Source organism: Oryctolagus cuniculus, chromosome 13, assembly GCF_051225735.1.
Source record: "Oryctolagus cuniculus isolate XC-2025 breed Fujian yellow rabbit chromosome 13, ASM5122573v1, whole genome shotgun sequence".
NCBI classification, from domain to species: domain Eukaryota; kingdom Metazoa; phylum Chordata; class Mammalia; order Lagomorpha; family Leporidae; genus Oryctolagus; species Oryctolagus cuniculus.
In genome coordinates this window covers 104,714,635-104,739,456 of record NC_142879.1, presented here as the reverse complement: position 1 = coordinate 104,739,456, position 24,822 = coordinate 104,714,635, and the positions used below count along the sequence as shown (strand labels likewise).

Here is a 24,822-nt window from a genome sequence, read left to right as displayed (position 1 = left end):
TTTAGTTTTTATTTTATTTACCTATTTTATTTAGTTATATTTGTATGAAAGGATAGGTCAAAAAGAAGATAACTCATGAATAACCTCATCACCTAGGAAAATGTCTGTGGCTTCTTTCATTTTTTGTTTTAGTGTTTAGCTATAATTAGAAAAATAGAAGTGGAAGATCAGTTTAACTGAGTTTAATTGGAATACTTGCAGTATTTTTCCTTTAAGTATACTGTATATAAGTTTGAAATAGGTTGCTCTTATCTGATTAAAAAAGTTTTCATTCTGGCTTACTATATTTGATAAGAAAGAATATTAAATTTTATTAATACATTTCTATTGAATAAAATTAATATAACTTTAATTAGACAAACAGTATAATATGTAGACACTTTTAAGGTCGATTTTTCATTTAAAGAGCTTTTTATAGATCTATGTTTTGAAAAGGATTATTGATTTATGTATTGCAAAGGCAGAATCACAGATAGAAAGGAACACAGGGAGAGGGAACTTCCATCTGCTGATTCACTCCCCAAATGGGCGCAATACCCAAGGCTGGACCAGGCCAAAGCCTGGAGCCAAGAACTACATCCAGGTCTCCCACATGGGTGTCAGGAGCCCAAGCATGTGGGCCATCTTCCACAGCCTTCCCAGGCCATTAGCAGGGAGCTGGATAGGAAGTGGAGCAGCCAGACTTGAAAAGCATCACAGGCTACAGCTAACCTCTGTGCCAGAACAGCAACCCCTTTTATGGGTAGTTCCCCTCTTGTTAATTTCAAGGGAGTACGATATCCTTTACCTGTAAAGCTTGTTTCAGTTTTTCTTGGAGAATTTTATTTTCAACTTCCAGAGCAACTGCTTCTTTCTAGGAAGTAACAAGGGAGAAGATATATTCATTTTGGCAATTTTCATTAATTTATTTTTATAATTATTATATTACTAAAAGTCTGTAGATAGCCACAGTGATGACTGGAGCACAAGCATTTAACTATATATTTCTCAGGTATGAGGATACCTGAAATTACAAGTTCCTCTTGATTTCCCAGAGGAAAACTGACCAGGAGTCTAGCAAATTACAACTACAGTAAATTTAGCATTTCCTTCCCCCTTTTCAATAAGTCCTCAAAAATTTACATAGTGACATTTCTGTGTCAGCCAGTAGGATACAGCAGCACTCTGTGAGCTCTGACCTTCTAGAGATCTTTAGGTTTTGTTTGGTTTTCTTCCTTCCTGGAAACCCTCTGAAAATTAGTCTGGGCAGGCCTCTTGGAGGGTAAGATTCTGGAAAGAGGTCCTGCTGTCCCAGGTGGAAACCTCAAACGTGAGGGAAACTATCTTCAGATGGCCAACCTAGGCCGAACCTACCCAGACAGAACTTCCACCCAGTCACAAGAGAGAAACAAATCTGCTCTACATTTTAGAGTAATTTGTTAGTTAGGAAAAGCTAACTAACATCCAGCCAGGGAAATTTTCATTATTTTATGTCAGTAGGATATTTACAAAACTTGAATGTTCTGATAGGTTATTTCTATAAATGACTGCCACCAATTCCTCCTACCCTACAAGTGTAGGCTAGTCCTCTCCTTGTGCAGCAACTGTCCTTAGGACTTCTTTAGAGAGTATGGTGAAAAAACTTCAAGGACTTCTTTTTTTATTTTTATTTTTTGACAGGTAGAGTGAGACAGACAGAGAGAAAGAAATCTTTGGTCTTCCTTTTGCCGTTGGTTCACCCCCCAATGGCCGCTGCAGCCGGCGCGCCGCAGCTGGGGCATCGCGCCAATCCGAAGTCAGGAGCCAGGTGCTTTTCCTGGTCTCCCATGCGGGTGCAGGGCCCAAGCACTTGGGCCATCCTCCACTGCACTCCCTGGCCACAGCAGAGAGCTGGCCTGGAAGAGGGGCAACCGGGACAGAATCTGGCGCCCCAACCGGGACTAGAACCCGGGGTGCCAGCGCCGCAGGCAGAGGATTAGCCTATTGAGCCGTGGCGCCAGCCAAGGACTTCTAGCCTGAGTCAGATTGTAAGAAACTCGATGGTTTTGGCTTTGCCCACTTGAGTTCCAGCCACCACAGGAAGCTCCTAAAACAGGAACTGCTTAAGGAAAAGGCCGTGTGGCAGGAAACTGAACACTGCCTCCAGAAGTTGAGTGACCCCCAAAATACGGAATGGAATGGAGCTCAGCCAATAGGTTGGTTGCAGCCTGCTGAGATCCCAATCGTAGGGCACAGCTAAGCCATAATCAGACTCCTAACTCACTGACACTTTGACATAATACAAGTTGTTTTAAGCTGCTACATTTGTGATAACTTGTTATGCAGCCATAGAAAACTAGTACAGTTGAGTTTAATGTTATATTCAGGGTCTCAAGCAGCCCTCTCATCTTTTACTGAATTTACGTTATCTGGTTCTTCAATCATTCAGGTACACACACCACCTTTCTTTAGCCACTCACAGTAATGATTAACTAAGAAATTAACTTGTAACAAATGAAAAAGAAGTATTCCAAAGGCAAAATGAAATAATGAGCTATCCATATTCCTTTTATTGGATCACATAAAACAGAGTAAGCTGCAAAGCTTATAATTTCTAATGAATTTTTTCTTATTTTCTTCTTACAACTTCTACATTTTTTGATAGAATACCTATTGTTTTACCCACTTTGCTAATGGAAAATGTCAATTTCAAATAGATTAAGGGAACTTATAATAAGTCACATAATTATAAGTTCCTATTATATATCCCAGTGATATTTTTCTTCTAAAATGCTAGTGTAGCAAAGTAAATCATAGGAATTTTCATAATCCTGCTATTACACAAATATGTCTGGACTTACTTTATTTTCTGAAACTTGCTGATACAAGTAAACTAAAAAAGACATACCATAGAAAGAATTTTAGTGCACACTCACTCACACCCCTCTACTTTCCTTCATACCAACGTTTATATATATAATTATCACACAACTATTAGTCAAATATAGACACATAGAAAGAGAGTGTGTGTTACCTGGACTTTAAGCACATCTTTCATTTTAGTTTGTTTGGTTGAAGTCATCTTCCTATAATTCAAATGCATCATGATATTTTAATGTATCACTTATTTGCTTTAAAATTTTTTATTTATTTTATTTGAGAGGCATAAAATGACAGACAGACAGACAGACAATTCCTATTCACCAGCTCACTCCTCAAGTGCCCACAACAGCTGGTACTGGAACAGACCAAAGCCAGAAGCCAGGAACTCAAACCACGTTACTGTGATATGGATGCAGGCATCCCAATCATTGGTTTAACTGCTAGACCAAATGCCCATCCCTGCTTTGCTTTTTGAGGACATTCAACCACTTTAAAGGGATGAAATTTTGACAAAAGAATTCATATTTTTTTAAAATCCAGAAAATCCATACAGATTAAATGATTAAAAAACTGAATAATATTTCTCAAGCTAACTTCTCACTGGTGTTATTATGTTAAATGACAAAAATTTTCAGGGCTAGCGCTGTGGCATAGCAGGTAAAGCTACTGCCTGCAGTGCTGGCATCCCATGTGGGCACCGGTTTGAGACCCAGCTGCTCCACTTCCAACCCAGCTATCTGCTATGGCCTGGCACCTGTGCAGGAGACCTGGCAGAATCTCCTGGCTCCTGCCTTTGGATTGGTGCAGCTATGGCTGTGGCAGTCAACTAGGGGGTGAAACAGTGGATGGAAGACTCCTCCCACCTCTCTCTCCCTCTCCTTCTCTGTGTAACTCAGACTTTCAAATAAATAAATAAATCTTTTTTAAAAATCTAAAAAATGGCAGAAATTTTCAAAGTACATTGGTCACTTTTTCTTCTCTGATCATTTTTTCTTCTCTAAAATAAAGGTCAAAGCCATTTGTCCAGTGATTTTTCTTTTCAAACAGAGAGTAAATTTATAGTTTCTTTTTTTTTAATTTAATTTAATTTTTTTTTTTTGACAAGCAGAGTTAGAGAGAGAGAGAGAGACAGAGAGAAAGGTCTTCCTTTTCTGTTGGTTCACCCCTCAAGTGGCCGCTACGGCCAGCGCTGTGCCGATCAGAAGCCAGGAGCCAGGTGCTTCCTCCTGGTCTCCCATGCGGGTGCAGGGCCCAAGCACTTGGGCCATCCTCCACTGTCTTCCCAGGCCACAGCAGAGAGCTGGACAGGAAGAGGAGCAACCGGGACAGAACTGGCGCCCCAACAGGGACTAGAACCCAGAGTGCCAGTGCCTCAGGCGGAGGATTAGCCAAGTGAGCTGCAGCGCCAGCTATAGTTTCTCGTTAAAACTATCTTTTGAGGGCCTGGGTTGTGGCACAGTGGGTTAAGCCACCACCTTCAATGCTGGGATCCATATGGGTGCTGGTTCAAGTCCCAGCTGCTCCACTTTTGATCTAACTCCCTGCTATTGGTCTAGGAAAGCAGTGGAAGATAGCCCAAGTGCTTGGGTCCATGTACCCATGTGGGAGACCTGGAAGAAGCTCTTGGTTTTGGGCTGGCCAGCCCTGGCCTTTTAGGGGATAAATCAGTGGATGGAAGACCTTTCTTTATGTTTCTCTCCCTCCCTCTCTCTATAACTCTCACTTTCAAATAAATAAAATAAATCTTTAAAAAAACCCACTATCTTTTCATACTAGGGTTTGATTAAGCAAATTCAAAATATGATGACTCTTTTACAAAATACTAAAGAAAATATTCACTTTAATAAAGCCACTTTACAATAATTTACCTACATAAAAATAGGTGTTTGTATAAAAATAGGTACAATTAAGTGCACAGTTTAAAAAAAGAACAAACTCTAGGAATTTAATAAGTTAAAAAGCATTAGCCAGGGGCCGGCGCCACGGCTCAATAGGCTAATCCTCCACCTAGCGGCGCTGGCACACCGGGTTCTAGTCCCGGTCGGGGCGCCGGATTCTGTCCCGGTTGCCCCTCTTCCAGGCCAGCTCTCTGCTGTGGCCAGGGAGTGCAGTGGAGGATGGCCCAAGTGCTTGGGCCCTGCACCCCATGGGAGACCAGGAGAAGCACCTGGCTCCTGCCATCGGATCAGCGTGGTGTGCGGGCCGCAGCGCGCTGGCCGCAGCGGCCATTGGAGGGTGAACCAACGGCAAAGGAAGACCTTTCTCTCTCTGTCTCTCTCTCATTGTCCACTCTGCCTGTAAAAAAAAAAAAAAAAAAAAAAGCATTAGCCAGACCATGGAAGAAACAATATAAATACTTTTTCCTTGTAATTATTTAAAGATTTGACCTGTTGTTTACTTATTCCTGAATATCTGGTGGTTCATTTTCCCCTCTAATATCCTTTTGTTATTTAATCTTCCTTTCCTCAGCTTTTCCCCACAACCATATGCTGGACTCTTTAGTAAACTATACATGTGATAATGTGCTTTTAAAAACCTGCTAATAAGTTATGTTTATATAACCTTGAGTTAGTTGTATAAAATAAAAACATAGATTAACAAAGAAAAGAAAGATTAACATGTGTCTTTATGTCTCACCCCTCCAAATCCTCATATTTTCCTTTGTCTTTTTTCTTCTCCATTTTTACACCTTTCTTTGTTGGGTCGTCTGTAGACCTTGTTTTCTGTGCAATTTTACATAATCCAGAAATAAATGGTTAAGGATACAATAAATTATAGGGAAATACAATTTATATTGCTGAGATTTCCATTTTACTTTGACAGTCACTATGCTATGTTTTAAGGAAAATTATCTGAATAGAAGCAAAATGAATAATACAGCTAGACTATTTGTAACAGTGCTTTGCTGAATATAAGTTGTAAGCTGACATATATTCAAAAAGACTAAATTTCTCAGATAAATTATAGTCAGTTCTACCACAATGTGTCATACGCCCTCCTGAAAATCACTTCACTATACAAAAGCATGAAATATATGAGAAAAATGGGTGAGGTCGTGTCATGTGAAAGTGCTGTCAATGTCATGTTTTTAAAAACAGAAACATGATAAAACAGCAGCACTACATGGTTTTACACAGGTAAATGATTGAGGATACATAAATATTACGAGAAAATATAGCTCTTTATCTTGAAAAAGACCTAAAGCTTATCCGTGCAAGTGAACCCTGAATAGACTGCAATTTGCAAGTTATTGCGCAGTAAAAGGAGGCGTATCTGAAATGGAATAAAAAGTTGTAACACCATATATGGGCTGGTGTGGTACACTTTACACAGGGTGAGCCAAGCTGCTTTCTGCCTTCACCTAGTATTTTATTTTTTTTTTTTTGTAGATGAAACTGTGTATAAACATATATAAAATTCAAATTATGCTCAAATTGTTTAATCCTGTTGGAAAAATTTGCATTTCAAAAAAATTAAAGCAAAACTGATCATATGTTCTAAAGCAATTCTGAACTGCCATGTACGACTTGATTATATAATCATTAGAAAAAAATTAACAATTAGATTATTGAAAATTTTAGATGAGCATAATAATTATTAAGGAATGAAGTGGTTATTTCCTGTTTTAGTCTACAACATATAACGGACAGATTTACTATAAGGGCAATCTTCTCACAAGTTAAACACAAAATGTAGTAATTCCTCATAAATATGAGAAATATGATAATAAATTAACAAAAATTTAACATCCCAAAATAATTTTATAGCTTACATGTAAGCTTTTGGAGTTCTTTCTTATTCAGAAAAAAATGAATCTGTATTGGCAATCAATAAACACTGAAATAAGGAGAGAGCAAAAAAAATCCCACTGAAAAACAAAGAAGCCATTGTCAGTGACCGTAAGACAACCTCAAGTGGAATGACATACTTGTAACTGGAGTCTATGATGCAAGAGAGAGGTGCAAATGTCTCAAATTTGATGACAATTATACACTGCAAAACTATATAAAAACAGCAAGAAAGCTACCTCAAGACATATCATAATCAAGCTATTTAAAAGTAATGATTAAAAAACATTTTGAATGCATACAGAGGGGAAAAGCAGATCCCATACAGGAAAGGAGGGGAGCAGACTTCTTGACAGAAGTCAGAGGAAAAGGGAGCAACAGCTGTAAAGAACTTGAAGAAAAAAAGCAAACCAGAATTTTTTCTCCAAAAAAAGAAAAAATCAAGCCTGAAGGCAAAAATCAAACCAAACAAAAAAATTAAAAAAAAAAAAAAAATCAGGGGGCCGGCACTGTGGCATAGCTGGTAAAGCCACCGCCTGCAGTGCCAGCATCCCATATGGGTGCTGGTTCGAGTGCCAGCTCCTGCACTTCTGATCCAGCTCTCTACTATGGCCTGGGAAAGCAGTAGAAAACAGCCCAAGGCCTTGGCCTCCTGCACCCGTGGGGGAGACCCAGAAGAAGTTTCTGGCTCCTGCCTTCGGATTGGCACAGCTCCGGCCATTGCAGCCAACTGGGGAGTGAACCAGCAGATGGAAGACCTCTCTCTGCTTCTCTTCTCTCTGTGTAACTCCTTCAAAAAAAAAATCAATATTTAAAAAAAATCAAAGGGTTGAAAGAATACATTAACAGCAGATTTACACAACAAAAGAAATAAAGAATCCTTCAAGCAGAACAGAACTATACAAATTAGAGCATTTAGAAAAACAACAACTATTATGCAGAATACCATGCACTGGCTACCAATTCTGGAGAGAGGGCTCTCAATACTCCTGCCATTGTACCTTGGTACCAAGGTCACCAAGCAAGCAACACAGCCAAACACTAAACAGAACAAGGCTTTACTTTAATGGAGAAGAGACAGAGAGGTCAGCTTCAATAACATGCAGTAGTCCTCTGTGGCTACCTGAGACAGAGCACTTGGCTATGGCAGCAGTCTCGTGCCAGAGGAAGGACCAAGAACTCCCCCTGTGCAGTCTAAAATACAAAAAGCTGGGGGCATCGCTAGAGAGCACTAAGCACGTGATTACACAAATCAAAGGCGCACTCCTAGAACAGGAAGCTATTTCATACGAAGGGGCCAGGCAAGCCTGGGCTATGGATGGCCCTAACGTCTTGGTAAGGACATATTTCAGGCCCACGGACAATAACCACATGGGTAAATTTAAAAAATACTTTTCTTATTATTCATATTTCTTTAAAAGGTAATAGGATACAGCAAGCCCAATAACAGTATGCTGTGGGGTTTACGGCATAGGCAGTATAATGTAGGAAACAACAACACAAAGGCTGAGAAGGGACAAATTGCACTATTTTAAGGTTCTTACCCATAAAGTGATTTAATATTGCTTGAAGGTAGATTCAATAAACTAACGACAAAGACTATAACCCTAAAGCAACCAATGCAGTCACCAAATGCAGCAGCAGCCAACAGGAAAGTAACACAGATTTTGGTACAGGGAAGCAGAGTGTGCTGAAGCAAAGAATTTCCAAACATGGAAGTAGCTTTAGAATTGGGAAGTGGGCACAGGCCTGAACAGTGTACTGAAGCAGAAGGAAACAGCAAACTGGGGAAAAAAAGAAAAATTCTTTAAATGATACACGGGAGAGTGCAAGTGAGAGAGAGAGAGAGAGAGAGAGGCACTAACTGACCACAGAAAACAAGATGATATCCTCTGAAAATGTAAAAGCAGGAACAAATGAAAAATGCCCATTCTTATGACTCAGCATTTCTATTCAATATTATTCTAGAAATCCTTGCTTGTGCAGCAAGGCAAGAAGGTGTTACAGGGGCTGGCACTGTGGCGTAACACACATCCCAGGTGGGCGCCTGTTCGAGTTCTCGGGGCTCCTCTTCTGATCCAGCTCTCTGCTATGGCCTGGGAAAGCAGTGGAAGATGGCCAAGTCCTTGGGCCCCTGCACCCACATGGGAGACTCGGAAGAAGCTCCTGGCTCTTAGTTTTGGATGGGCCCAGCTCCAGGCATTGGGGCAATTTGGGGAGTGAACCAGAGGATGGAAGACTTTATCTTTCGCCCTCTCTGCCCCTGCCTCTCTCTTACTTCCGAATAAATTAATAAATCCTTAAAAAAATGGTGTCACAAATTATTGCAAAACTAGATAACTTGGATTAAATCACACTCAGAAACATCTGCACAGGAAAGGAAACAATCAATACAGAGAAGAAACATCCCAAAGAATGGGAGAAAATGGTTGCAAGCTACTTATCTAACAAAGGATTATTATACAGAATGTAGCTTTTGCAGCCATTTGACTTAGGGTTTTTTTTTTTTTAAGATTTACTTATTTACTTGAAAGTCAGAGTTACACAGAGAGAAGGAGAAGCAGAGAGAGAGAGAGAGTGAGAGAGTTCTTCCATCTGATGGTTCACTCCCCAACTGGCCACAACATCTGGAGCTGCACCGATCCGAAGCCAAGAGCCAGGAGCTTCTTCCGGGTCTCCCATGTGGGTGCAGGGGCCCAGCACTTGGACCATCTTCCACTGGTTTCCCAGGCCATAGCAGAGAGCTGGATTGGAAGTGGAGCAGCCAGCACTCGAACCGGTGCCCATTTGGGATGCTGGCACTGTAGGCAGCGGCTTTACCTGCTACACCACAGCGCTGGCCCAATTGCCTTAGGTTTTTAAGTGGCAAATAAAAATTTATTTCTAATCTATTTGACTTTGTTGTCTATAGTTTGATGGTGCAAGCTGTATAAAAATGACAGAGAAAAAGAAAATCCACAAGGAAACTGATTCTTTGGCATTTCTAGTCCCTCTAGTTGGGAAAGTGAACTGGAACACATGCATTACATAATAGCTGAGAATACCATAAAATTCATCCGAAATATATTTGAAAACCTTATTTTACTGATAATTCAGTAAGGATAATTACTTAATCTAGAAATGTCTTTTGAAATATTTAGATTTTATATGTTTTTCATAGCATCTTTTTTGGTTTCGATAGCTAATACAGTCATTTAGAATATTATTTTATTTTTAAAGCTTGGCTGTTATAAATTGCTAATGTTGAAAACATTGTATAATACATTTAAATACCTCTTTGACTCCTATCCTAAACTAAGAAGCCTCGTTTAGGTACTGTTTGCCATTCTCATACTCACCTCTGTCCCCTTCAGATTTTGTAGTTCATTTTCCAGCATCAGTTTCTCCTCTGATAGCAATTCAAAATCATCCTGCATCTGTTTGCATTTCTAAAAATATTACAATCTTAGTAATAATGACAAGCAAGCAAGCATTTCAATACAGAAAGGTTAGTTGGCTACTTAACCATTAAGGCAAGAAAGCATTAATTCATGAATATAATAATAAAACAATGGTATTAATCTGTATTGCGAAGCTATTATTGAAGCTAAAGAGGTTAAATATAAAACTAAAAGAGGCAATTAATGGAACTATTCAAAAGACCAGTAAAAATAAGGTATAATAAAATTAAAAGAATTGAGTTTCCCAGCTCACACATTCACAGATACATCTCTTGAGTAATCTGAGTCAGCACTGGTTCTTTATTTAGGATTATGTATCCTGACACTTTCCAGAGTCTATTAAGAACACAAGGACAAAATACAAGTTTAAATTAAGAGTGTTTTACTCACAGTCTCTAATGAATCTCGATCTTTCATAGCTCTGAAAAACCAAAAATATTTGTACTGTATTATAACTCTACATTTATATTTTTATCTATGTAACACATTTATGCATTTCATTTGTAAACAGTTTAAGATGATACAAATTAAGTGCCAAGTTGGTGCTCAGACATTTCAAATTGTGTTGCATTCAGATTTCAGATGTTCAACCTGTACTGCTGGTAGTTTGTGGTGACTCTCTCAGGATTTTCTACAAACAAGATCATGTCATTTGCAAACAGAGAAAAGTTTTACTTCATCCTTTCCAACTTATACACTTATTTTCTCTTTTTCTGTAACTTCCCTGGCAAGAACCTCCATTAAATGATGAATACAAGTGGTGCAAATGTGCTGTCTTTGTTCCTGATCTTAGGGAGAACTTACTCATCTTGCACCATTAAGTATGACGTTATCTATAGGTTCTTTGTACATAGCCTTTACCACATCAAGGGAATTTCCACCTATTCCCTGTTTTATGAGTTTTTTTTTAATATTAAGGAATATTGGATTTTGTCAATACTTCAGCTGAGTCTAATGAGATGATCATGTGGATTTTTCCCTCCTTTATTTAGTCAATACTATGTATTATATTAATTGATACTTGTATTTTAAACCAATCTTGTCTGAGATATATCTCATATGTTCATGATGTCTAATCTTTTTTATATGTTGCTGGATTCAGAGTGCTAGAATTTTGTTGAGGATCTTTGTGTTCATAGTCATAACAGTTATTGGTCTGTATTTTTAATTAGTTCTGATATTATTGTTTATTTTTTCTACTGTATAATACTAATCTCATTGGATGGATTCAGAAGTGTTAACTCTTGTATTTTTTGAAGAGTCTGTGAAGGATTGATTCAAGGGTACTTCATGGAAAATGGAAAGTAGACATCTTTTAATTATACTTTTCCATGAACTTTTTCAAGGTCCATCCTTCATAATGATTCTTTGTCGCTCCCCCTCTTCGTGGAGGAGCAACACAGGACCCTGCGCTGTTCTTTCTGTCTGCTCGGCCCTCCCCGGGTTTGCTGCTGGTTCTTCCCGGGTTGGCTACTATCCCTTCCACCTCCGTGGAAGGGCAGTTCCCCCTGGCCACATTCCCCACTTCCGCAGGGGAGCGGCACACCGCCGGCCGGCTTTCTCGGGGGCTGCACGGGTGTTCCTTCAGCTAGATGTTCCCCATAGATGTTCCTGGTGCACGCCGTCTTTCTCCTCCTTTATAGTCCTCCTCCGCCAATCCCAACTCGGCTGCCCACACGCCGAGTACGCTGCTCTCCAATCAGGAGCAAGTCCTACAGTTTATTAGTTGAACTCGAGGCAGCTGTGCGGAAGCTGTTTACTTCTCTCCCAGCGCCATATTGTGGGAGAGCAGATGCATAGAATAAGTCTTAATTCGAGTAACAGTCTAGTCCGGATTGCTCCCCACAATTCTTATCTAAATATTTGATAGAATTCACCAGTGAAGCCACATGGTCTGAGCCTCTCTGTGTGAGATATGTATTAATTACTCATTAAATCTTTTTATTTTTTATGGCTAAAGTCAGATTTTCTAGTTCTTGAATCAGTTCAGTTTGGATCTTTCTAGGAATATATAGAATTTAATTATCTAATTTGTTGCCACACTGATATTCATGGTATTCCCTTATAATTCTTTTATCACAGCTCATTGATTCATACTCCTAACAAAAATTGAGATTCTTTCTAATTCTGCTACTATTGAAATGATGTAACAATTTTATTTTTCTATGCTTCCTCGAGTATATTTGTATTTTTTCCCCTGGGGTGGATGAAATGGGATTTGTTGCACTTTATGGTATAAATTTTTGTTACTGTTAAATAAACTGCACTAAAATATCCTTGAAAGTAGGAAATTTCTATACTATACACTAGCATTGTAGGAGTACCCATCATACTACCTCTGTCAAGACTTGACATTAGAAAACTTATCAACTGTGGTTTTTTTATTTTTTTAACTTTTATTTAATAAATACAAATTTTCAAAGTACAGCTTTTAAATTATAGCGGCTTTTTCCCCCCATAACCTCCCTCCCACCCGCAACCATCCCATCTCCTTCTCCCTCTCCCATCCCATTCACATAAAGATTCATTTTCAATTATCTTTATATACAGAAGATCAATTTGGTATATACTAAGTAAAGATTTCAACAGTTTGCACCACACAGAAACACAACGTGTAAAGTACTGTTTGAGTACTAGTTATACCATTAATTCATATAGTACAACACATCAATTGTGTTATATTGGTAAACAAATAAAAAAATGCTGTCATTGTTTTTGCTTTGCATTTCCCTGATCACATCATTTAAAATGCTTACTGTCCATTTTATGTACCTTAAATTATCTTTTTATATGCTTTGTCTATTTTTCTTATATTTTTACTTTTTATGAAGTTACCTATCATTACCTTTTTCTATTGTATATGCAGAAATATTTTCCCCCAGTAAATTGTTTATATCCTTAGTTTCAGTTTAAACAAGGAGTTTATGATCTTGATAGAGCTAAATACTTTGCCTATTTAATACTTCCCCAGTTTAATTTCTTTAACATTTATATCTATAATCAACATTATGGTTCTCTGAATGGTGTAAATTCTGAACTTGTCATTGAACTTGTCACTAATTTTTAACCAAATGGATGCCTTTGCCTTGCCAGTGCCCTAGCTGACCACTGAAATTCTGTGAACTTGCCATGATGGAATTATGATGAAATACTGACATAAAACCTGATACATCTGAAAGTCAAGGCAGCCTACCACCCTGATTTCTGGCCTGTGTGTCTCTCTTAAAAAACCATCATGAAAGAACTCTTAGCAAGCCGGTTTTCCCATCAGGACCACATGATTGTGGGAGTGGAAAATGTTTTCACCAAAGCTGACAAATCCATTCCCAGGGCTGGATACCAGTTCTTAGCATTCCGTTCACTAAACAGAAATTATGCTTTCACAGATCATTCTCTCATGAATCTCTGATAGGAACCGCAATTTGTCTCATAATTGAGAAAATAATTTTTCAAGGCCCTCTAAGTCTGTGATTATTTGTCCATTTCTCACTGCCCAAAGGTCAACAGCTGGAAAATGTATTGAGATCCTGAAGAATATGTGTAATAGCTCTGCCAAAGACCAGCATGATTGCTCTATCTTGATACCACAACTCATTTATAAGTACAGTCATGGGGCCGGCACTGTGGTATATCGAGTAAAGTGGCCACCTGCAGTGCCGGCATACAGTATGAGCACCAGTTCAAGTCCTGGCTGGTCTACTTCTGATCCAGCTCTGTGTTATGGCCTGAAAAAGCAGTATAAAACGGCCTACGTCCTTGCTTCCCTGCTCCCGCATGGGATACCCGGAAGAAGCTCCTGCCTCCTGGCTTCAGATCGGCACAGCTCTAGCCACTGAGGCCATCTGGGGAGTGAACCTGTGGATGAAAGACCTCTCTCTTTCTCTCTCTCTCTGCCTCTCTGTAGCTCTGCCTTTCAAATAAATAAATAAGTCTTTAAAAAGATAATAAATACAGTCATACTCTCTTTTAACCTATATCTTTAAACCACCTAATTGATGATGATGTGTGGTTAACATATTGAAGGTTCACTATATTTATTGTCTACATCTCAGGGAACTTAGGCATAACAGTATGGTATATGTCCAGAAGAGGAATTCCTGGATTACATAGTAATTCTATCTTCCATTTTTTGAGGAACAGTTTCTCCAAAGCAGAAACTTATATTCCATGTATTTATAATTTTTTAAATTTTAAAATTATGTACACAACATAAAAATTTATATAAGAACTCAAAATTTTTTGACAGAAGTCTTATATTCTTTTTGTGTTTCTAATATTTCGATAAAAAATGTACTAATTTTTATAAGTAGAAAATTTTATTTAAAAAGCTTACTTCCCCAACATATATGACTGTTTTTCAAGCATTTTCACCATCATATCCAATCGATGAGTCTCTAAATTAGCAGCCTCTATTGTAAAAAAAAAAAATAGAATAGGAAATTATAAAGGTATTACAAATTGACTGAAATCATACTGTATACTACCATAACTTTCTGCTATGGATGCAAAAATTAAACAAGTATAAAGAGGAGTTGGCAGCTGGCCCCGCGGCTCACTAGGCTAATCCTCCGCCTTGCGGCGCCGGCACACTGGGTTCTAGTCCCGGTCGGGGCACCGGATTCTGTCCCGGTTGCCCCTCTTCCAGGCCAGCTCTCTGCTGTGGCCCGGGAGTGCAGTGGAGGATGGCCCAAGTGCTTGGGCCCTGCACCCTGTGGGAGACCAGGAGAAGCACCTGGCTCCTGCCATCAGATCAGCGCGGTGCGCCGGCCGCAGCGCGACAGCCGCGGCGGCCATTGGAGGGTGAACCAACGGCAAAAGGAAGACTTTTCTCTTTGTCTCTCTCTCTCACTGTCCACTCTGCCTGTCAAAAAGAAAAATTAAAAAAAAAAAAAAAGAGGAGTTGGCAGTCATTTGAGTCTTTTTTTTTTTTTTTTTTTTTTTTTTTTTTGACAGGTAGAGTGGACAGTGAGAGAGAGAGACAGAGAGAAAGGTCTTCCTTTGCCGTTGGTTCACCCTCCAATGGCCGCCGCGGCCGGCGCGCTGCGGCCGGCGCACCGCGCTGATCCGATGGCAGGAGCCAGGAGCCAGGTGCTTTTCCTGGTCTCCCATGGGGTGCAGGGCCCAAGCACCTGGGCCATCCTCCACTGCACTCCCTGGCCACAGCAGAGGGTTGGCCTGGAAGAGGGGCAACCAGGACAGAATCCGGCGCCCCGACCGGGACTAGAACCCGGTGTGCCGGCGCCGCTAGGCGGAGGATTAGCCTAGTGAGCCGCGGCGCCGGCTCATTTGAGTCTTAAAGAAAAAAATTATGATGAAAATAGCTACTACCTTATTAAACACTTATTATGTACAAGTCATCATATTATTATCTCTTTAATCCTTAAATAACCCAAAAGAGAAGATACTGCCACCATTTTCAAACCAAGAAATCCAATCCCAGAAAGGTTATACAACTTGATCCAAACTGTGTTTTGGAAAAAGTGTATGTGTGGAGGGGAGGCATTATGGTACAGTGTGTTAAGCTACCCTCTGCAACACTGCACCCCATATGAGCACTGCTTCAAGTCCTGCCTTGCCACTTCCAATCCAGCTCCCTGCTAACGTTCCTGAGAAAGCAGTAGAAAATGGCCCGAGATGCATGGGCCCCTGCCACCAACATGGGAGACCCAGATGGAGTTCCAGGCTCCTGGCTTTGGCTTGGCCCAGCCTTGGCCATTGCAGTCATTTGGGAAGTGAACCAACCAGCAGATGGAAGTTAACGGGGTATGATAAAAGCAGTATTTTGAATTTGGGGGTGGGGGTGCAGCGCTATAGCGCAGCCGGTTAAGGCCCTGGCCTGAAGCACCGGCATCCTCTCTGGGTGCTGGTTTGAAAGCTGGTTGCTCCACTTCTGATCCAGCTCTCTGCTATGGCCTTGGAAAGCAGTAGAAGATGGCCCAAGTCCTTGGGCCCCTGCACCCGCGTGGGAGACCCAGAAGAAGCTCCTGGCTCCTGGCTTCGGATTGGTGCAGCTCCAGCCGTTGCTGCCAATTGGGGATTGAACCAGCGGATGGAAGACCTCTCTTTCTCTCTCTCCCTCTCCTCTCTCTGTGTAACTCTAACTTTCAAATAAATAAATAAATAAATATTAAAAAAAAACACTTGTTTTTGATAATAACCAATCTAACTGAAGTGAGGTGATCGCTCATTGTTTTAATTTGCATTTCACTGATGATGAGGGCTCCTTAGCAGTTTTTCATTATGTGTGCACCATTTGTATGTCTTCCTTTGAGAAATCCTTGCTTAGATCAAATGCCGATTTTAAAACTGGATTATTGGGGCCAGCGCTGTGGTGCAGCACGTTAATGCCCTGGGCCAAAGTGCAGGCATCCTGTATGGCTGCTGGTTCGAGACCCAGCTGCTCCACTTCTGATCCGGCTCTCTGCTGTGGCCTGGGAAAGTGGTAGAAGATGGCCCAAGTTCTTGGGGCCCTGCACCCGCATTGGGCTCCTGGCTCCTGGCTTTGGATCAGCACAGCTCTGGCTGTTGCGGCCAATTGGGGAGTGAACCATCAGATGGAAGACCTCTCTTCTCTCTCTCTGCTTCTCCTCTCTGTGTAACTCTTTCAAATAAATAAATCTTTAAAAAATTTTTTTTAATTTTTTAATCAACAAATAAAATTGTATACCTATATTAGAAGACAACATAATGCCTTGAAGCACAAATTATTGTGGAATGGTTAAATTTAGCTAACCAAGAAATGTGTTACTTCATATAGCTCTCCTTTTTATTGCTAGAACACTTGACATCCACTCTACATTTTTTCAAGAATATGAGAGCAATTCACAGAGTTCATGCAAAATGAAATTAAAAGATAAAAATATATACTTTATTTCCCAAAAAAATCAGTTCTACTTTTGTAAATGATGATGCCAGCTAGTTAGTCTATCCCCCAAACAATTGAGGGGCCTGAGAATTTAACCACTTATTAACTGAAGAGAAACGGATGCCCTTTAAAGACTTTCTTTTAAGATTATGAAACCAAAAGAAGTTAGAAGGACAAACCAGGACTGTCAGGTAGATGCCTAATGGTTTTCCATCAACTCTCACAAAACAGCCCTTGTTTGATGAGAAGAATGAGAAGGAGCATTGAAGTTGTGAATGACTCTCTGCCGAAGCTTTCCCTAGCATTTTATAAGACTAACTTTCTAACAATACTCTATAAATAGATGCTAAAATTTTTTTGTTCTTCCAGAAAATGAGCAAGCAAGATGCTTTTAGCATCCGAAAAAACTGTTGCTGTGACTTTTGCTTTTGACCAGTCCATTTGTGCTTTGACCGGACCACTTCCACCTTTGGTAGCCACTGCTTTGACTGGGCTTTTTTTTTATTTGGAAGAGTTACACAGAGGGAGAAGGAGAGGCAAAGAGAGAGAGGTCTTCCATCTGCTGGTTCACTCCCCGATTGGCCACAATGGCCAGAGCTGTGCCGATCTGAAGCCAGGATCCAGGAGCTTCTTCCGGGTCTCATACATGGGTGCAGGGGCCCGAGGACTTGGGCCTTTTTTTTTTTTTTTTTTTTTTCAGACAGAGTTAGACAGAGAGAGAGAGAGAGAGAGAGAGAGAGAGAGAAAGGTCTTCCTTTTCCGTTGGTTCACCCCCCAAATGGCCGCTAAGGCCAGCGCACTGCACCGATCCAAAGCCAGGAGCCAGGTGCTTCCTCCTGGTCTCCAATGCAGGTCTCCAATGGGCCATCCTCCACTGCCTTCCCAGGCCACAGCAGAGAGCTGGACTGGAAGAGGAGCAACAGAGACAGAATCTGGCGCCCCAACTGGAATTAGAACCCGGGGTGCTGGTGCCACAGGCAGAGTATTAGCCAAGTGAGCTGCGGCACTGGCGACTTGGCCTTTCTTGTACAGCTTTCCCAGGCCATAGCAGAGAGCTGGATGGAAAGTCGAGCATCCAGGACTCAAACCGGCGCCCATATTGCCGGCACCACAGGTGGTGGCCTTACCCACTATGCCACATTGCCAGCCCCTCATTTACTGTTAACAATTGTTCAAAGAAATGCTTTGTGGTTTTGGTTGTTTAGTATTTCCATTAAAAGCTTGGCTTTTGTTTGTAGGTGATCTGCATACAAGTTTTAGCAACCACTGAGAAGAAAGTTATCTCCACTTCAAATTTGCAGTCAGAAATGTGTAAGCTGGATAAGTTGAAATGTCTCTGATGTTGGCTATTCTTTTGTTGTTCACTATCAGTCCTCTTCAACTACAGCATGAACAAGATGAATTTTTTCTTTGCAAATAGATGGGACTGGTGTGCTGCTTCAACACTGTCTCATCTCTTCTTCTTTTTTTTTTCCAAGGGAAAGCTACAGCATTACAAAACAAAGAGTTGCTTGTCAAAGATAGCGCAGATCTCTAAAATAAAACATTGGCTTCAATAGAAGTGCACATCTGAAATCATTTTAAATTTTGTTTTAGCTGGATTCTTTGTGATGTCCAGGAAGAGGTTAGTACACAGTACTGAAATTGTCCTTTCCACATGAGTATGAGCCACAGTAGAAAGGACAAGTACAGCTGCTTCTCTAATATTCAAAAATTTGTCACTTATACTTCCCTTGAAACTAAGAATTATACCTTTTAATCATATCAACAATAATATAGAAATATCATGCAGAAAGAACCTAACAGACAGGGAATTATAAAAACTTAAAGCATTCTTCTATCAAATGACATAGGCAGAACTGCAGGGGCAGAGAGGGGTATTGCTAACTTCTAAAACCTTGACTATTGCTTTTTTTTTATTAAACAGACTCCCAACTCTCACTAGAAAATGGTATTAACATTTGCACATACTCTGGGAGTGGAAAACATAAATACAAATTCCCCAAATTCCCCACTTTGAATTTCTTGGTTAGCATACATACAGTGCTAACCAAGATACCCTGTCTTACATTATATGCATATCATGAACTGTCAGGAAATGTGTAGGCCACGCAGGGGACTGGACCCTTGGTAAGCATGACTGCCACTAAAAACTTCTTAGCAGTGGGAATGGTCAAAGAACTTGTGTCAACTGAGATACCTAAATTCAATTTCAAGCTGTTTTCTATAGTGAGATACAATTTTTGATTTTATCTAGGTAAAGTCTGCCTCCTACATAAAATTAGATAGATAGATAGATATAAATGATAGAGAGATAAACAGACACACACAAGTAAAAAAATTTTAGATATTTTGTTCTGCTTTGGAGTAAGATTTATAAGGTTATCTTGAGGGAATTCTTAAAAATAATAGAACTTAAATATTTTCCTCATTCTTTTCCAGATTTTGAACAAAGGTCTAGAGTTGAGAGCTGCAAAAAAACTTAAAATCAAAAGGCAGCATTTCTGAAATAAGTTTCAGGTAAGGAGTATATAATTGAATCTGGAGTTTTTATTAAGTCAGTTACTCTGTGTGTTTTAATTGAGGAATTTAATCCTTTTACCTTTAAGGTAATTATTGATAGGTAAAGTCTTAATACTGCCATTTTGATATTTTTTCCTAACTTTTTTTTAATAGTTCCTTTCTTTGTCCCTCTCTTACATTTTTTTTGATGGTTTACTGATTTTGTCTAGTAGTTTGTTTTGATTCCCTGCCTATTGTTTCTGGTAATTCAATTACATATTTTTACTTTGTGGTTGCCATAGCCTTAAAAAGTTCTTTTGTTTATAACAAACTATGTTGATAAGACATGGATTGTAAAGACAGAAAAAGAAGCAAAGAAGAGGAAGACATAAGAAATACAAAGGGCCGGCGCCATGGCTCAATAGGCTAATCCTCCGCCTGTGGTGCCAGCACCCAGGGTTCTAGTCCTGGTCGGGGCGCCGGATGTCTCGGTTGCTCCTCTTCCTGTCCAGCTCTCTGTTGTGGCCAGGGAGTGCAGTGGAGGATAGCCCAAGTCCCTGGGCCCTGCACCCGCATGGGAGACCAGGAGAAGCACCTGGCTCCTGGCTTTGGATCAGCACAGTGCGCTGGCCGCAGTGCGCCGGCCGCAGCAGCCATTGAGGGGTGAACAAACGGAGAAAGGACTCTCTCTCTCTCTCTCTCTCTCTCTCCATCCACTCTCTCTCACTATCCACTCTGCCTGCCAAAAAAAAGAAATACAAAGAACTCTATACCTATAACTCTATTCCTCCCCAAATTTTGAATTTTTTGATATGCCATTTTAGCTTCTTGTATATTGCCTATCTCTTAATATTTTTATTGATAGTTATCATTTTATTTATTTATTTATTTATTTGACAGGCAGAGTGGACAGTGAGAGAGACAGAGAGAAAGGTCTTCCTTTGCCGTTGGTTCACCCTCCAATGGCTGCCGCGGCCGGCGTGCTGCGGCCGGCCCACCATGCTGATCCGAAGGCAGGAGCCAGGTACTTATCCTGGTCTCCCATGGGGTTCAGGGCCCAAGGACTTGGGCCATCCTCCACTGCACTCCCGGGCCACAGCAGAGAGCTGGCCTGGAAGAGGGGCAACCGGGACAGAATCCGGCGCCCCGACCGGGACTAGAACCGGTGTGCCGGCGCTGCAAGGCAGAGGATTAGCCTAGTGAGCCACGGCGCTGGCCAGATAGTTATCATTTTAATTATTTATTTTTGCCTTCACATCAATGATATGATTGCTTTATACATTCTGAATTTATCTGAATGGTTACCCTTACCAGTGAATTTTTTTTTAAGATATATTTTATTTTATTTATTTGAAAGACAGAGTTACAAAGAGAGATAGAGATAGAGAGAGGTCTCCCATCTGCTGGTTCACTCCCCAGTTGGCTGCAACGGGCCAGAGCTGCGCCGAACTGAAGCCAGGAGCCAGGAGCTTCTTCTGGGCCTCCCATGTGGGTGCAGGGGTCCAGTGACTTGGGCCAACTTCTACTGCTTTCCCAGGCCACAGCAGAGAGCTGGATAGGAAATGGAGCAACCAGGACTAGAACCGGCACCCATATGGGATGCCAGCGCTTCAGGCCATTGCTTTAACCTGCTGTACCACAGTGCCAGCCCCACCAGTGAATTTTCTATCTTTTGATACTTCCTTGTTACTTGTTAGCATCACTTTCTTTCAGTTTGAAAAGCTCCTGTTACTATCATCCAGACAGCAAATCAATAAGGAAATTTTCCACTTAAGCTACATTTTAGATCAAATGGGCAAATTCAGAACATTCCGTCCAAAAGCAGTAAAATACACATTCTTTCATGTGCACACAGAACATTCTTCAGGACAGATAAACATGTTAGGCCATAATAAAAGTCTTAACAGATTCCAGAAGGCTGAAATCATATCAAGTATATTTTCTAACTATAATGGTATGAAACTAAAATCAGTAATAGGAGGAAAAGCTAGAAAAAAGTCACAAATATATAGAAATTAAGCAACACACTCTTGAACAAGTAATTGGTCAGTTAATAAATCAAAAGGGGAAATTTTAAGAATTCTCAACACAAAGAAAAATGAAATCAACACACCAGAACATATGGAATATAGTAAAAGCAGTACCAACGGGTAGTATATACCAGAAAAATTCTACATTGAAAAAAGAAAAAAGATCTCGAACAACCTAATGTTACACTTCAAGGAACTAGTAAAAGAATGAACTAATCCCAAAGTTAGTAGGAGAAAGGAAGTGAAAGATAAGAATGGAAATATGGGCCGGCGCCGCGGCTCACTAGGCTAATCCTCCGCCTAGCGGCGCTGGCACACCGGGTTCTAGTCCCGGTTGGGGCGCCGGATTCTGTCCCGGTTGCCCCTCTTCCAGGCCAGCTCTCTGCTGTGGCCCGGGAGTGCAGTGGAGGATGGCCCAGGTGCTTGGGCCCTGCACCCCATGGGAGACCAGGAAAAGCACCTGGCTCCTGGCTCCTGCCATCGGATCAGCGCGGTGCGCCGGCCACAGCGCGCCAGCCGCGGCGGCCATTGGAGGGTGAACCAACGGCAAAGGAAGACCTTTCTCTCTGTCTCTCTCTCTCACTGTCCACTCTGCCTGTCAAAAAAAAAAAAAAAAAAAAGAATGGAAATACATGAGGAGATTGCAAGTTGGCTGAATAGAGGAAAAACATGCTGATTTGACCAGGGAGCAGATGGCAGAAGCAAAGAAGAGGAAGTGCACTTCCAGGGGAGAGTTGGAGCGAAGTTTGCATGGAAATTCCACAGAGAGAAGAGACTGTGGAGCAGCATGGACAGTGCAAATGTGCAGCAGCGAGCAGGGACACCGCCTGCAACAGACGCAGCTGGGGGATGGAGGAGACACCAGCTTCTGACGGCAAGGTGAGAGCAGCCTCCGGCAGCCACCATCAGTGGGTATCACCCGAGGGAGAACCTTGGGGACCACAGGGACTTTGAGTCTGACCTGAAGCCCTAGTTGGGGCACATGGTACCCACCTAACCCCATGCAGGAAAAGCACATTTCTTTCTTCCCATCCGCCAATAAGGACACCAAGCAACCAACAGGGAGAAAGTGCCACCTTAATGCCAGTAGAGGCTATGGCTGCTCTTGTGCCCAAGAACAACTACGGGATTTTATCAGAGGGATAAATCCACGTTCCCAACTTTGAGTCTGTCCGGGAGGGTTGGCAAGTGCTGGGCACCGACTGTGAGGCACTCCCATCTCCCCACCTTATCATACGCTCCAGGGCTCAAACTGCTAAGGTAGAGCATGCACAGGCAGATAGTTCTGGGAATGCCTCTGCTCTCTCCATGGATGCAGCAGATTCACAAGGCTGAGAAAGGATCCCCTTCACCCTGTGACTGTGCAAGCCTTGCGTGCTATGGCTGTGGGAATCCTGTGACTGCACAAAAGGGCAGGGTAAGTAGCTGGGTCCCTGGGCCATCATTGTATGTGGTTTCAGAGACACAGAGATCCCTTACTGCCTGAGCTGGGTCATTGCAGAGGGTTCTGTGCTCATACTGAGGACTTCACAGATCCTTTGTGTGGTTCATGTGTCTGAATGGGTAGAGGTTGTAGCCACTGTAGGCTTCCTCAAGCACTGATCACCTTGGAAGATAGGAGGTGAGGCTGTGATCACGCCAGTACACATGATCACACCCTCCCCACTGCTGACAAGAGAGATCTACCATGCCCAACTTGAGTGTCACCCTGGACTCTTGCTCCACTTTTGATCCCTGACCAGAACTTTCTGGCCTCACTCAGCACATGCCTCCAGATGTCCCTGAAGGAGCAGACACTCCACTAAGCCACAGAGGCATAGGTCAAAGATATTAGCCATCAGAGGAGAAAATCAACAAGTGTTTCCACAAATGCTAAAAATAAATGCAGAAATACAGAAACAAGAAGAAGGAAGATAATATGACTCTCCAAAAGGAACACAACATTTCAATATTAGAAAGTGAAGACAAAGAGACTGATGAAATGCCTGAAAATGAATTAAAAAAGAATGAGTATAAGATCACTCAGAAATACACAGAAACAAATTCATGAAACAAATAAATCCATACAGAGTATGGATGAAAAATTTTGCCAAGAGTTACAGATATAGAAGATAAATCAAACTGAAATATTAGAAATGAAGAATTTAATATGTCAAATAGAAAGTACAATGGAAAGCCTCAGCAACAGACTTGGTGAGGCAAGAGAAGAAATATCTGAGCTAGAAGACAAATCCTTGGAAATATCTCATACAAACAAAGAAGAAATTAGAAAAACTGAAAGTAGTGTTTGAGATTTATGGGATACTATAAAATGATTATCATACATGTCTAAGGAGTTCCTGAAGGTAAGGAAAGAGAGAATGGATTGGAAAGTCTATTCAGTGAAATAATAGCAGAAAACTTCCCTAATTTGGAGAAAGAAAGGAACATCCAAATACAGCAAGCACATAGAACTCCTAATGGACATCTTCACCATGATATATTATAGCCAAACTTTCAACAGTAAAACATACTTACAAATGATTTTTAAGGATGTGCTACATACAGAAACAGAGAATGACAGTCATCATTATGAAATAATGTGAAGTCCTAGTAAAAGTTCAAAGACATTCCAATTAAAAAAAAAAGTACAAAGACATTCCAAAGCAAACAACAGGAATATTTGCGGAAAAACAGTAGGGCCAAGTCACTACTTATCAATAATAATCTTGAATGTAAGTGGCCTAAATTTTTGAATTAAGAGACACAGACTGAATGGATTAAAAAACAAGAACCATGTATTTGCTGCCTACAAGAAACACACCTCACCAAACAAAGATATGCACAGACTGAAAGGGAAAGAATAGAAAAAGAGATTTCATGCTAACAGAAAGCAAAAAGAAGCAGGTGTCACCATCTTAACATCAGATAAAATAGACTTTAACACAAAACTGTTAAAAGAGAAAAAGAAGGGCATTATGTTGATTAAGGGATCAATTCAATAGGAAGATGTGACCCGTTTTAAATAGCATACAACTATTTAAAACAAATGTTAATAGATCTAAATGGAGACATAGATTCCAATACAATAGTAACAGGGAACATCAATACCGTACTTTTATCAATGGACAGATCAACTAGACATAAAATAAAAAAAGGAACAACAGGGTTAATTTTCCCTATGGACCAAACGGACATAACTGATATCTACAGAAAATTTCATCTCACAGTTGCAGAATAAAAATTCTTTTCATCAGTGCATGAGACTTTCTCAAGAATAGACTATATGCAAGGCCATAAAACAAGTCTAAGCAAATTCAAAAAAATTGAAATCACATCATGTATCTTTTCTGACTACAATGGAATGAAGCAGGAAA

The 24,822-nt window shown here is 40.7% G+C and overlaps 1 protein-coding gene across 11 annotated transcripts in view; it reads right to left on the bottom strand.

Annotated features, from left to right (window-relative positions):
• The window catches only part of LOC103350869 (coiled-coil domain-containing protein 7), an 87,818-nt gene that overhangs the window by 7,113 nt on the left and 55,883 nt on the right, over positions 1-24,822 (bottom strand). For 2 of the 11 annotated variants that reach the window (XR_016219270.1, XR_016219269.1), the window contains exons 9-15: positions 14,403-14,478; positions 10,460-10,490; positions 9,968-10,057; positions 6,614-6,709; positions 5,479-5,564; positions 2,993-3,044; positions 788-853 (exon numbers count right to left, since the gene is read on the bottom strand). Coding sequence is in view for 5 of the 11 variants with exons in the window: in XM_070056098.2 (XP_069912199.2) it covers positions 6,895-7,419; positions 9,968-10,057; positions 10,460-10,490; positions 14,403-14,478 (722 nt within the window). In the remaining 6 variants the exon portion in view is untranslated. Of the gene's footprint in view, positions 1-787; positions 854-2,992; positions 3,045-5,478; positions 5,565-6,613; positions 6,710-6,746; positions 7,420-9,967; positions 10,058-10,459; positions 10,491-14,402; positions 14,479-24,822 lie in introns of those variants that run through there. The other 9 variants (XR_016219272.1, XR_016219271.1, XM_089311890.1 and 6 more) reach the window with 6 other exon arrangements.